At 37.8% G+C, this 13,967-nt stretch overlaps 1 protein-coding gene across 1 annotated transcript in view; it reads right to left on the reverse strand.

Moving 5' to 3' along the window:
* Fife (regulating synaptic membrane exocytosis protein fife) overlaps positions 1-13,967 on the reverse strand; it is a 247,418-nt gene that overhangs the window by 171,568 nt on the left and 61,883 nt on the right. Inside the window, exon 3 of the mRNA XM_075307714.1 lies at positions 1,663-2,000. Coding sequence (XP_075163829.1) covers positions 1,663-2,000 — 338 coding nt within the window. The remainder of the gene's footprint in view (positions 1-1,662; positions 2,001-13,967) is intronic.

Consider the following 13,967-nt stretch of genomic DNA (forward strand, 5'->3'; position numbering starts at 1 on the left):
TTTGGCACGCATAGCTATAATGCTAATTTTACTCCCTGTGCAAAATTTCAATTAGATCGGAGGTAAACATTGGCCACTGTGGTCATATGTAAATTTGAGCCGATTTCAATAAAATTTGGCAAAATTTCAACCAAATTGGGGTAAAGCTCTGGCTTCTGGGACCGTATTAGTCCATATCGGGCGAAATATATATATGGGAGCTATATCTAAATCTGAACCGATTTCAATAAAATTTGGCATACTTGACTATAGTACTAAGTGTTCTTCTTGTGCAAAATTTTTAGCAAATTAGGGTAAAACTCTGGCTTCTGGGGTCATATAAGTCCATATCGGGCGAAATATATATATATATATATATATGGGAACTATATCTAAATCTGAACCGATTTCTTCCAAAACCAATAGGGTTGTATTCTGAGCCAAAACACATACTTGTGCCAAACTTGAAGTCGATTGGAATAAAACGGACAGACGGACAGACGGACATCGCTATATCGACTCAAGAGCCCACCCTGAGCATTCTTGCCAAAGACACTATGTGTCTATCTTGTCTCCTTCTGGATGTTGCAAACTAATGCACTAACTTATAATACCCTGTTCCACAGTGTGGGGCAGGGTATAAAAACAGTTCAATATCAGATTTGGACATTTTGGCTTTTCGACGTTTTCAAAATTTGGAAAAGTCGACTTTCGAAATTTCGACCAACATTAAAACTCGATTTTCAAAAATATCATAAGTCGACTAGTCAAGAGTGGTATTGGAAAAATGAGGCTGGATGTTCGATTTCGACATTTTGGCCTTTCGAATTTTGCAAAATTTGGAAATTTCGACCAACATCAAAGTCGACTAGTCGATTTTCAAGAATATCAAAAGTCGACTAGTCGAATGTGGATATTAGGTTAGGTTAGGTGGTAGCCCGATGTATCAGGCTCATTTAGACTATTCAGTCCATTGTGATACCACATTGGTGAACTTCTCTCTTATCACTGAATACTGCCCGATTCCATGTTAAGCTCAATGACTAGGGACCTCCGTTTTATAGCCGAGTCCGAATGGCGTTCCACATTGCAGTGAAACCACTTAGAGAAGTTTTGAAACCTTCAGAAATATCACCAGAATTACTGAGGTGGGATAACCACCGCTGAAATAATTTTGGTGTTCGGTCGAAGCAGGAATCGAACCCACGACCTTGTGTATGCAAGGCGGGCATGCTAACCATTGCACCACGGTGGATATTAGAAAAATAGGGTTCTATTTCGACATTTCGAACTTTTCAAAATTTGTAAAAGACGACTTTCGAGATTTCGAATTTTTTTCAGAATTGGGAAAAGACGACTTTTCAACTTTCGTTAAAATTTGTTTTTCCACTTTTGCAAAATTTATAAAACTTTCGATATTTTCCTCACTACGCTCAATGAAGAAAATGTTGAACTTTTGTTTATATGGAGGGATATGTCCCTATTGCAATAGAATTTGACCTACTTCTTGCAAATGTCATTACTAGCATTCTAAAGCATTTACAATAAATCCCTTGGTATCCTTAAGTATCTCCCATTGACATCTAGCATTGGTCGATGGCTCCAATGCAATATCATTTCATTTATTTCCATACTACTACACTTTTATATTTGTTTAGTTCAGCGATATTTTAATGAACTTACCGCATCCTCATTCTCTTCCAATTTACTATAGCTGGCGCAGTCTTCGCACACTCTTTGCTGGCATTCGAAACACGTCTTATGGAAATCGTCAGGCTTAAATGACTTCAAACAAACACGGCAAGCTCCTGCTCTCCGACCCGGTTCTGTATTCTGTTTGGCGGAATTTGTTGTTGAACTACTTACGCCTCCTCCTCCTCCACTACTGCCGGTGATTGTTGATGGTGTCGTACTGTTGTTATTGTTTTGATTTGCCATTGCATCCTGTTGCTGTTGGTAACTGCCATAGGTACCATCAGCATCTGTGGGTATTAGGGATGGGCGTGGTGACATTTTATTGACTGTAAAAAGAGACGAATAATGGAAAATCATATTAGGCCAAGGCAATATCATAGTACGCAGATACAAGGAGGATTTCTTTCCGAGTAGCTTTGTGACTCTATAGAGGTTTATATGAAAGGTTTCATACTAGGATGTTTGAACAATGCATTATTTCGATTAGGCACGTTGGATAATACGATTTGCTATGAACAATCATATTACTCGTACTGTAAAGTGTCTAAGAGCATTTGAATCAATTTGCGAGCTTGTCATAGGAAACAAATTAAACCATTTATTTGTTACCGTTTTATGAACCGGGTGTTCTAAATTGAAGGAACATGTTCAGTTTTTATACACTATGGAACAGTGTATTACAAGTTTGTGCATATGTTTGCAACACCCAGAAAGATACGGGATAGACGCATGAAGTCTTTGGCAGAAATGCCCAGGGTGGGCCCTGAGTCGATTTGTCCATCTGTCCGTGTGTTTGTCAACACATTTTTGTGATCAAAGTCTAGGTCACAGTTATAGTCCAATCGACTTTAAATTTCGAACCCTATTGACTTTGGAAGAAGTCGGTTTAGATTTAGGTATAGCTCCCATACATATCTTTCTGGCTTCGCAGAGTTTTATTCCGATTTATGTGAAATTTTGCACAGGGTGTAGAATTAACATTCTCCCCAGCAAAAAAAGCATAGCCAAAAAAGTAGTGAACATGTTCTTTTTGAATCCGGAAGTGGTTCAGAACCGATGAATTTAACATGTGCTTGTCATAGGACGGATGTCCACCATTTCAACAGCCATTGCACAGAATATGCATCACTTCTTTAGGTGTGATCCGAATTCAGTGTTTTGGATGTAAACTAAAAAAATTTGTGATATTTTGACAAATAATTAATTTTTATGATTTTTAATGCATGAAACCCTTGACCTCAAATATTTTCAAAATTTCGTAATTTTTTTAGAATGAGTTTTGAATTTTTTTTCGACAATATTTAAATAATTTGTACCATTTTATTAATCCTTATTCTGTTTTTAACATATTTGCAACCAAAAAAAAAGTTGAAATTACCCAATAAAAATATGAAAAAAGTGAATTAAAAACAAGTATATACGGCCGTAAGTTCGACCAGGCCGAATCTTAAGCACCCTCCACCATGGATTGCGTAGAAACTTCTGCGAAAGACTGGCATCCACAATCGAATTACTTGGCTTGTGGTATCTTAAAACTTCTTAACATCGTTTTCTAAATTGTGAGTTAGTTCATACGTGGTATATAAAGGGTGATTTGTTAAGAGTTTGATAACTTTTTTTTAAAAAAAAACGCATAAAATTTGCAAAATCTCATCGGTTCTTTATTTGAAACGTTAGATTGGTCCATGACATTTACTTTTTGAAGATAATTTCATTTAAATGTTGACCGCGGCTGCGTCTTAGGTGGTCCATTCGGAAAGTCCAATTTTGGGCAACTTTTTCGAGCATTTCGGCCGGAATAGCCCGAATTTCTTCGGAAATGTTGTCTTCCAAAGCTGGAATAGTTGCTGGCTTATTTCTGTAGACTTTAGACTTGACGTAGCCCCACAAAAAATAGTCTAAAGGCGTCAAATCGCATGATCTTGGTGGCCAACTTACCGGTCCATTTCTTGAGATGAATTGTTCTCCGAAGTTTTCCCTCAAAATGGCCATAGAATCGCGAGCTGTGTGGCATGTAGCGCCATCTTGTTGAAACCACATGTCAACCAAGTTCAGTTCTTCCATTTTTGGCAACAAAAAGTTTGTTAGCATCGAACGATAGCGATCGCCATTCACCGTAACGTTGCGTCCAACAGCATCTTTGAAAAAATACGGTCCAATGATTCCACCAGCGTACAAACCACACCAAACAGTGCATTTTTCGGGATGCATGGGCAGTTCTTGAACGACTTCTGGTTGCTCTTCACTCCAAATGCGGCAATTTTGCTTATTTACGTAGCCATTCAACCAGAAATGAGCCTCATCGCTGAACAAAATTTGTCGATAAAAAAGCGGATTTTCTGCCAACTTTTCTAGGGCCCATTCACTGAAAATTCGACGTTGTGGCTCGTTAGTAAGTCTATTCATGATGAAATGTCAAAGCATACTGAGCATCTTTCTCTTTGACACCATGTCTGAAATCCCACGTGATCTGTCAAATACTAATGCATGAAAATCCTAACCTCAAAAGAATCACCCTTTATTAGACAAAAAAGGTATGTATAGGTAAGTCGACAAATAATTACTAATCGATATGGAATTTGCACGATACGTAGAGAGCCAGAATTGAAATATGGGTGTCGCTTCTGTGGGGGTTATATACAATTATGAACTTGATATGGACCAATTTTTGTGTGATTGGGGATCGATTTATATATAACCGATATGGACCTAGTTAGGCATGGTTGTTAACGGCCATATACTAGCACAATGTATCAAATTTCAACTGACTCGGATGAAATTTGCTCCTCCAAGAGGCTCCAAACCAAATCTCGGGATCGGTTTATATGGGGGCTATATGTGATTATGGACTGATATGTACCACTTTGGGCATGGTAGTTAAATATCTTATTGTACCACCACGTACCAAATTTCAACCAGATCGTATGAATTTTGCTTCTCCAAAAGAGAGCAAAATGGGGGCTATATATAATTATGGACTGATATGAACCAATTCCTGCATGGTTGTTGGATACCATATACTAACATCACGTACCAAATTTCAACCGAATCGGATGAATTTTGCTCTTCCAAGGAGCTCCGGAGGTCAAATCTGGTGATCAGTTTATATGGGGGCTATATATAATTATGGACCGATGTGGATCAATTTATGCATAGTCATTAGAAACCATATACTAACACCATGTACCAAATTTCAGCCGGATCAGATGAAATTTGCTTCTCTTAGAGGCTCGGCAACCCTAATCGGTGGATCGGTTTATATGGGGGCTATATATAATTATGGACCGATGTGGACCAATTTATGCATAGTCATTAGAGACCATATACTAACACCATGTACCAAATTTCAGCCGGATCGGATGAAATTTGCTTCTCTTAGAGGCTCCGCAAGCCAAATCGGGGGATCGGTTTATATGGGGGCTATATGTAATTATGGACCGATATGGACCACTTTTTGCATGGTTGTTAGAGATCATATACTAACACCATGTACCAAATTTCAGCCGGATCGGATGGAATTTGTTTCTCTTAGAGCAATCGCAAGCCAAATTTAGGGGTCCGTTTATATGGGGGCTATACGTAAAAGTGGATCGATATGGTCCATTTGCAATACCATCCGACCTACATCAATAAGAACTACTTGTGCCAAGTTTCAAGTCGATAGCTTGTTTCGTTCGGAAGTTAGCGTGATTTCAACAGACGGACGGACGGACATGCTCAGATCGACTCAGAATTTCACCACGACCCAGAATATATAAACTTTATGGGGTTTTAGAGCAATATTTCGATGTGTTACAAACGGAATGACAAAGTTAATATACCCCCATCCTATGGTTGATGGTATAAAAATTGAATTAAAAGAACTTCCTGAGTAGAGTTAAAATAAAGAACATCTTTGGTAGAACATTTCTGGAAGTGCCTTTAAAGTTGTGCCTTTGAAAGTACTTCCAATTTTTTTTTTGTTGGGCTACTATGAATTTGATTGAAATCGGATCTGATTTAGATATAGCTTCGCCGGATCTACACTCATATGGTCACAGAGGCCATAGTTTCATTCCGATTTACGTGTTATTCTGTACATGGAATCAAATTAACCTTCTATTAACCTACTATGAATGCCGAATTTGGTAGAAATCAAATTGCAAAACTAGAAGTATTTTAGGACCAAAAAAAGGTGTTCCGAAAATGGTGATTATCGGTCCATATTTTGGTATAGCCCCCATATAGGACGATCACCCGATTTAACTCCTTGGGTTGTCATTGTACATAACATGGAACCGGGCAGCACTCAGTGATAAGAGAGAAGTTCACCAATTTGGTATCACAATGGACTGAATAGTCTAAAGGGTGATACGGTCAAAATTTGGTCAATATAAACTTGACGTATTTCTTTCAATTTTGCATTTAAAAAACCTGAACACCCCTCATTTTGAAGGTGTGCGTGTGTGTGTAGAATGTTGCTCCTATTTTGATTTTGGAGTTAATTCTTCAATTGTCAAAATGCCGTCTAAGCAAGAAGAGCAGCGTATCAAAATTTTGCTCGCGCATCGCGAAAATCCGAGCTACTCGCACGCAAAGCTGGCAAAATCGCTAAAAGTTGCCAAATCAACCGTTACAAATGTAATTAAAGTGTTTGGGGAACGTTTGTCGACAGCCAGGAAGTCTGGATCGGGGGGAAATCGAAAACCGGAAGCCGCTGAGACGACAAAGAGAGTTGCCGGTAGTTTCAAGCGAAACCCTAACCTCTCTCTCCGAGATGCCGCAAATAAGCTGGGTGTATCGTCTACAACCGTGCATCGAGCCAAAAAACGAGCCGGACTATCGACTTACAAGAAGGTAGTGACTCCAAGTCGCGATGATAAACAAAATACGACGGCCAAAGCGCGATCCCGGAGGCTGTACACGACGATGCTGACGAAGTTTGACTGCGTGGTAATGGACGACGTAACCTACGTCAAAGCCGACTACAAGCAGCTTCCGGGACAGGAGTTTTATACGGCAAAAGGAAAGGGAAAGGTAGCAGATATTTTCAAGCACATAAAACTGTCAAAGTTCGCAAAGAACTATCTGGTTTGGCAAGCCATCTGTACCTGTGGCTTGAAAAGCAGCATTTTCATAGCTTCCGGGACTGTCAACCAAGAAATTTACGTGAAAGAGTATTTGAATAAACGTCTGCTGCCTTTCCTGAAGAAACACGGTTGTTCCGTACTGTTTTGGCCGGATTTGGCATCTTGCCATTACGGTAAAAAGGCCATGGAGTGGTACGCCGCCAACAATGTGCAGGTGGTTCCCAAGGACAAGAACCCTCCCAACACGCCAGAGCTCCGCCTAATTGAGAAATACTGGGCTATTGTCAAGCGGAACCTAAAGAAGACAAAAAAAAAACTGCTAAGGACGAGCATCAGTTCAAGGCAAACTGGCTTTCTGCGGCGAAGAAGGTGGACAAGGTGGCTGTAAAAATCTGATGGCAGGTGTCAAGCGTGAGGCCTGGCAATTCGGATTTGGAAAACCGAAAGCCTAACTGAATATTTTTCCTGAATTTTATACTAATTGAACTTGAAAAAGAAATTTAATTAGATTTTTTAAATAAACGATTTCACCGATTTACACGCGTTTTCCCTTGACCAAATTTTGACCGTATCACCCTTTAAGTGAGCCTGATATATCGGGCTGCCACCTAACCTACCCTAACTCCTTGGGTTTCTAGAAACCGTAGTTTTTATCCGAGTTGCCTGAAATTGTAAATATTCTGGTATTTTAGGCTCACAAAAACGTGTGACGGATTAAGTTTTTATCGGTCCACTTGGTAAGGTAAAAATTACTCTAATTTTCCAAAACTTCTAATACATACATATCGAGCGATAAATCATAAATAAACTTTTGCGAAGTTTCCTTAAAATTGCTTCAGATTTAAATGTTTCCCAAATTTTTTTATACCCACCACCATAGAATGGTGACGGGGGTATAATAAGTTTGTCATTCCGTTTGTAACACATCGAAATATCGATTTCCAACTATATAAAGTATATATATTCTTGATCAGGGAGAAATTCTAAGACGATATAACGATGTCCGTCTGTCTGTCTGTCTGTCTGTTGTAATCACGCTACAGTCTTCAATAATGAAGCAATCGTGCTGAAATTTTGCACAAACTCGTCTTTTGTCTGCAGGCAGGTCAAGTTCGAAGATGGGCTATATCGGTCCAGGTTTTGATATAGTCCCCATATAAACCGACCTCCCGATTTGGGGTCTTGGGCTTATAGAAGTCGTAGTTTTTATCCAATTTGCCTGAAATTTGTAATCTAGAGGTATTTTTTAACCATAAAGAGGTGTGCCAAAAATGGTGAGTATAGGTCCATGTTTTGGTATAGCCCCCATATAGACCGATCTCCCGATTTTACTTCTTGGGCTTATAGAATCCGAAGTTTTTATCCTATTTGCCTGAAATTGGAAATCTAGAGGTATTTTCGGGTCATAAAGAGGTGTGCCAAACATGGTGAGTATAGGTCCATGTTTTGGTATAGCCCCCATATAGACCGATCTCCCGATTTTACTTCTTGGGCTTATAGAATCCGAAGTTTTTATCCTATTTGCCTGAAATTGGAAATCTAGAGGTATTTTCGGGTCATAAAGAGGTGTGCCGAAAACGGTGAGTATCGGTCCATGTTTTGGTATAGCCCCCATATAGACCGATCTCCCGATTTGGGGTCTTGGGCTTATAGAAATCGTATTTTTTATCCAATTTGTCTGAAATTGGAAATCTAGAGGTATATTAGGACCATAAAGAGGTGTGCCAAAACTGGTGAGTATAGGTCGATGTTTTGGTATAGCCCCCATATAGACCGATCTCCCGATTTTACTTCTTGGGCTTATAGAAACCGCAGTTTTTATTCAATTTACCTGAAATTGGAAATCTAGAGGTATTGTAGGACCACAAATACGTGTGCCAAAAATTGTGAGTATCGGTGCATGTTTTGGTATGGTCCCCATATAAAACGACCTTCCGATTTGGGGTCTTGGGCTTATAGAGTCTTTAATAATGAAGCAATCGTTCTGAAATTTTGCACAAATTCGTGTTTTGTCTGCAGGCAGGTCAAGTTCGAAGATGGGCTATATCGGTCCAGGTTTTGATATAGTCCCCATATAAACCGACCTCCCGATTTGGGGTCTTGGGCTTATAGAAATCGTAGTTTTTATCCAATTTGTCTGAAATTGGAAATCTAGAGATATATTAGGACCATAAAGAGGTGTGCCGAAAATGGTGAGTATCGGTCCATATTTTGGCATAGCCCCCATATAGACCGATTTCCCGATTTTACTTCTTGGGCTTATAGAATCCGAAGTTTTTATCCTATTTGCCTGAAATTGGAAATCTAGAGGTATTTTCGGGTCATAAAGAGGTGTGCCGATAACGGTGAGTATCGGTCCATATTTTAGTATAGCCCCCATAAGAACGATCTCCCGATTTAACTCCTTGGGTTTCTAGAAACCGTAGTTTTTATCTGATTTGCCTGAAATTGTAAATATTCTGGTATTTTAGGCTCACAAAAACGTGTATCGGATTATGTTTTTATCGGTCCATTTGATAATGCCTCCATATAGACCGACTTCACTTCTTGAGGGTGTGGAAGGCGCTCTGATCATGAAAATTGCTTGAAACTCAATGTAAAATTTCCAGATTTTACTTCTACAGATTTATGATTTCAAATCAAGACGTTATTTTATAATTTTCTTGCACACTTACAAGAGATGTTAATGATTCCTCTAAAACTCAAACAAAAATGGTTCTTATAAATCCAGAATCTGATATAGTCCTCATAGGTGAAATCTTTAAATTTCTCTTCGGGAAGTGTCCTCAAGTCCTCAAGCCCTCCTGAAATTTCAAAGGAAACCCTAATATTTGGTTCATGGTGGTGGGTATTTAAGATTCGGCCCGGCCGAACTTACTGCTGTATATACTTGTTTTTACTAACATTGTGTTCCACCTAGTGCATTGCCGACTTAAATTTTGAGTCTATAGATTTTGTAGAAGTCTATCAAATTCTGTCCAGATCGAGTGATATTTAAATGTATGTATTTGGGACAAACCTTTATATATAGCACCCAACACATTTGATGGATGTGATATGGTATCGAAAATTTAGATCTACAGAAAATTTAGATCTGCAGGGTAGAATATAGTCGGCCCCGCCCGACTTTAGACTTTTCTTACTTGTTTTTCGTTGTTGTTGGTCATAAGTACTACCAGCGTTACCGTTAACGCTGGTATGCACAAAAATGTTAACTTGCAATGAAAAATGTGCCACAACACTTTTTTATATAAAGAAAGGAAATTAATAGCATTTATATTCGTATTTTATAATGGAATTGTAAAATAACTTTTTTTCATGTACAAAAAAAAAAAATATTACAGTACTCGTACATATGAACGCAACTAAAACTGTGGAACAGTATGACAAACAAGGTGGCACAAAAATGGAAAAAGTGACATAACAAAAAATTTGAATAAAATTATCACTGCTTCAAAGAATGTGGTCAATAGTCACTATAATGATACAACGGTATCACTGATATCCACTGGATCCCAAATTTAGAGCAACCAAGTATATACAGCACAAAGTTCGGCCGGGCCGAATCTTAAATACCCACCACCATGAACCAAATATTAGGGTTTCCTTTGAAATTTCAGGAGACTTGAGGACACTTCCCGAAGATAAACTTAAAGATTTCACCTATGAGGACTATATCAGATTCTGGATTTATAAGAACCATTTTTGTTTGAGTTTTAGAGGAATCATTAACATCTCTTGTAAGTGTGCAAGAAAATTATAAAATAACGTCTTGATTTGAAATCTTAAATCTGTAGAAGTAAAATGTGGAACTTTTACATTGAGTTTCAAGCAATTTTCATGATCAGTGCGCCTTCTACACCCTCAAGAAGTGAAGTCGGTCTATACGGAGGCATTACCAAATGGACCGATAAAAACTTAATCCGATACACGTTTTTGTGAGCCTAAAATACCAGAATATTTACAATTTCAGGCGAATCAGATAAAAACTACGGTTTCTAGAAACCCAAGGAGTTAAATCGGGAGATCGTTCTTATGGGGGCTATACTAGATACTCACCGTTTTCGGCACACCTCTTTATGACCCAAAAATACCTCTAGATTTCCAATTTCAGGCAAATAGGATAAAAACTTCGGATTCTAAAAGCCCAAGAAGTAAAATCGGGAAATCGGTCTATATGGGGGCTATACCAAAATATTGACCGATACTCACCATTTTCGGCACACCTCTTCATGGTCCTAAAATACCTCTAGATTTCCAATTTCAGACAAATTGGATAAAAACTACGGTTTCTATAAGCCCAAGACCCCAAATCGGGAGGTCGTTTTATATGGGGACCATACCAAAACATGGACCGATACTCACAATTTTCATCACACACGTATTTGTGGTCCTACAATACCTCTAGATTTCCAATTTCTGGTAAATTGCATAAAAACTGCGGTTTCTATAAGCCCAAGAAGTAAAATCGGGAGATCGGTCTATATGGGGGCTATACCAAAACATGGACCGATATTCACCATTTTTGGCACACCTCTTTATGGTCATAAAATACCTCTAGATTTCCAATTTCAGGCAAATTGGATAAAAACTACGATTTCTATAAGCCCAAGACCTTAAATCGGGAGGTCGGTTTATATGGGGACTATATCAAAACCTGGACCGATATAGCCCATCTTCGAACTTGACCTGCCTGCAGACAAAAGACGAGTTTGTGCAAAATTGCTTTATTATTAAAGACTGTAGCATGATTACAACAGACAGACGGACAGACGGACAGACGGACATCGTTATATCGTCTTAGAATTTCTCCCTGATCAAGAATATATACACTTTATATAGTCGGAAATCGATATTTCGATGTGTTACAAACGGAATGACAAACTTATTATACCCCCGTCACCATTCTATGGTGGTGGGTATAAAAATTGCAGTTTCTATGCCCTCATAAATAGAGTGATCTAACATAGTTCTAATATACATTGATTTTTCACTACTTTAAAAAACCCCATTAGTCATTATTAGTTTTCTACCTTTTTTCGTGTGACTTTTTTCGTGTATAACATTTGAAAATATTTTCTCCGGAAACATTTAAAGCCAATAACTTATTAAAAAGAATGAACGGTTCTTTCTTTAATATATTATACTAACGTTCAAGAGAAGAAATAACCAGCCAAAACGTTATTCCACAGTCATTCATTTAACATGAGGCGAATACATAGGTAATGTGACTCAAAACTACCATACTTCCGGTTGAAGTGGGCAAACTACTCCATAAGTGTAATATATTTCAATTTTACGTGGTTTCATTGCTACCACACTAGCATTTCCTGTCCCCATTGCAATGTCGAAAAATTTCCACTTTACGACATGAAGTAAGAAAAATGTAAAAGGTTGTAGTAGAATGGGAAAAACGGGGCTGTCATATGCAGCCCTGAATTTGTATGCCATGGCAATGTGCATAAGCCATAAAGAGGCGGTAGGATGTTATGCCTGAATGCTGAATAGCCAGCCACTTCAACAAATTATTCTTGCACATTTGTATGAGTACCATCACGTGGTCTCGAATACAACACCAGACCTTGTGTTCTAACAGAATTTACAGTTGATAATTTTTCTCTAAGGGCTTCAAGTTTACAAATGTTAGTAGACGAAAAACAAGCAAAGACGAACAAGTATATACGGCCGTAAGTTCGGCCATGCTGAATCTTATGTACCTTCCACCATGGATTGCGTAGAAACTTCTACTAAAGACTGCCATCCACAATCGAATTATTTGCACCCAGAGAAGGAATATGATCACCTCAACCATGTTTCGAGAGCAAAATGTTATTTTTGGACGGAGAACATGTAACATGTTTGCGGCAACCATGTTATTTTCTCAAAAAGCATATGTCTGACTTCGGCAACCATGTATATGTTTGCCGAGAAAACAACATTTTTGCGACAACAATGTTCCATGGTCACCGTCCAAAAATAACATTTTGCTCTCAAAACATGGTTGAGGTGATCATATTCCTTCTCTGCGTGTGGGTTGCGGTAACACTTGCCGATGTCAAGGTATATTAAATCTTCTTAACACCGTCTTCTAAATTGTAAGTTACTCCATACGAGGCATATACTAAACAAAAAAAGGCCGATTAAATTCGTATATAATTCAGTTTGACAAAATTTTCTATAGAAATAATATTTTGACAAAATTTTCAATAGAAATAAAATTTTGACAAAATTTTTATAGAAATAAAATTTTGACATAATTTTCTATAGACATAACATTTTGACAAAAATTTTCTATAGAAATAAAATTTTGACAAAATTATCTATAGAAATAAAATTTTGACAAAATTTTGTATAGAAAAAAAAAATTTGACAAAATTTTCTATAGACATAAAATTTTGGCAAAATTTTCTATAGAAATAAAATTTTGGCAAAATTTTCTATAGAAAGAAAATTTTGATAAAATCTTCTATAGTAATAAAATTTTGACAAAATTTTCTATAGAAATAAAATTTTCACAAAATTTTCTATAGAAATAAAATTTTGACAATTTTTTCTATAGAAATAAAATTTTGACAAAATTTTCTATAGAAATAAAATTTTGACAATTTTTTCTATAGAAATAAAATTTTGACAGAATTTTCTAATGAAATAAAATTTTGGTAGATTATTTTTGGCGATATAGACCAATTTTTGTATGGCTGTTAGTGGCCTAGTAAATGGCCGCTAACAGCCATGTATGTACCAAATTTCAACCGGATTGGATGAACTTTGCTCCTCCAAGAGGCTCCGGAGGTCAAATCTGGGGTCGGTTTATATGGGGGCTATATGTAATTATGAACCGATATGGACCAATTTTTGCATGGTTGTTAGAGACCGTATACTAACACCACGTACCAAATTTCAACCGGATTGGATGAACTTTGCTCCTCCAAGAGGCTCCGGAGGTCAAATTTGGGGATCGGTTTATATGGGGGCTATACGTAAAAGTGGACGGATATGGCCCATTTGTAATACCATCCGACCTACATCAATAAAAACTGCTTATGCCAAGTTTCAAGTCGATAGCTTGTTTCGTTCGGAAGTTAGCGTGATTTCCACAGACGGACGGACGGACATGCTTAGATCGACTCAGAATTTCACTACGACCCAGAATATATATACTTTATGGGGTCTTAGAGCAATATTTCGATGTGTTACAAACGGAATGACAAAGTTAACATACCT

The sequence above is a fragment of the Haematobia irritans genome, chromosome 4 (genome assembly GCF_050003625.1).
Source record: "Haematobia irritans isolate KBUSLIRL chromosome 4, ASM5000362v1, whole genome shotgun sequence".
NCBI lineage: Eukaryota > Metazoa > Arthropoda > Insecta > Diptera > Muscidae > Haematobia > Haematobia irritans.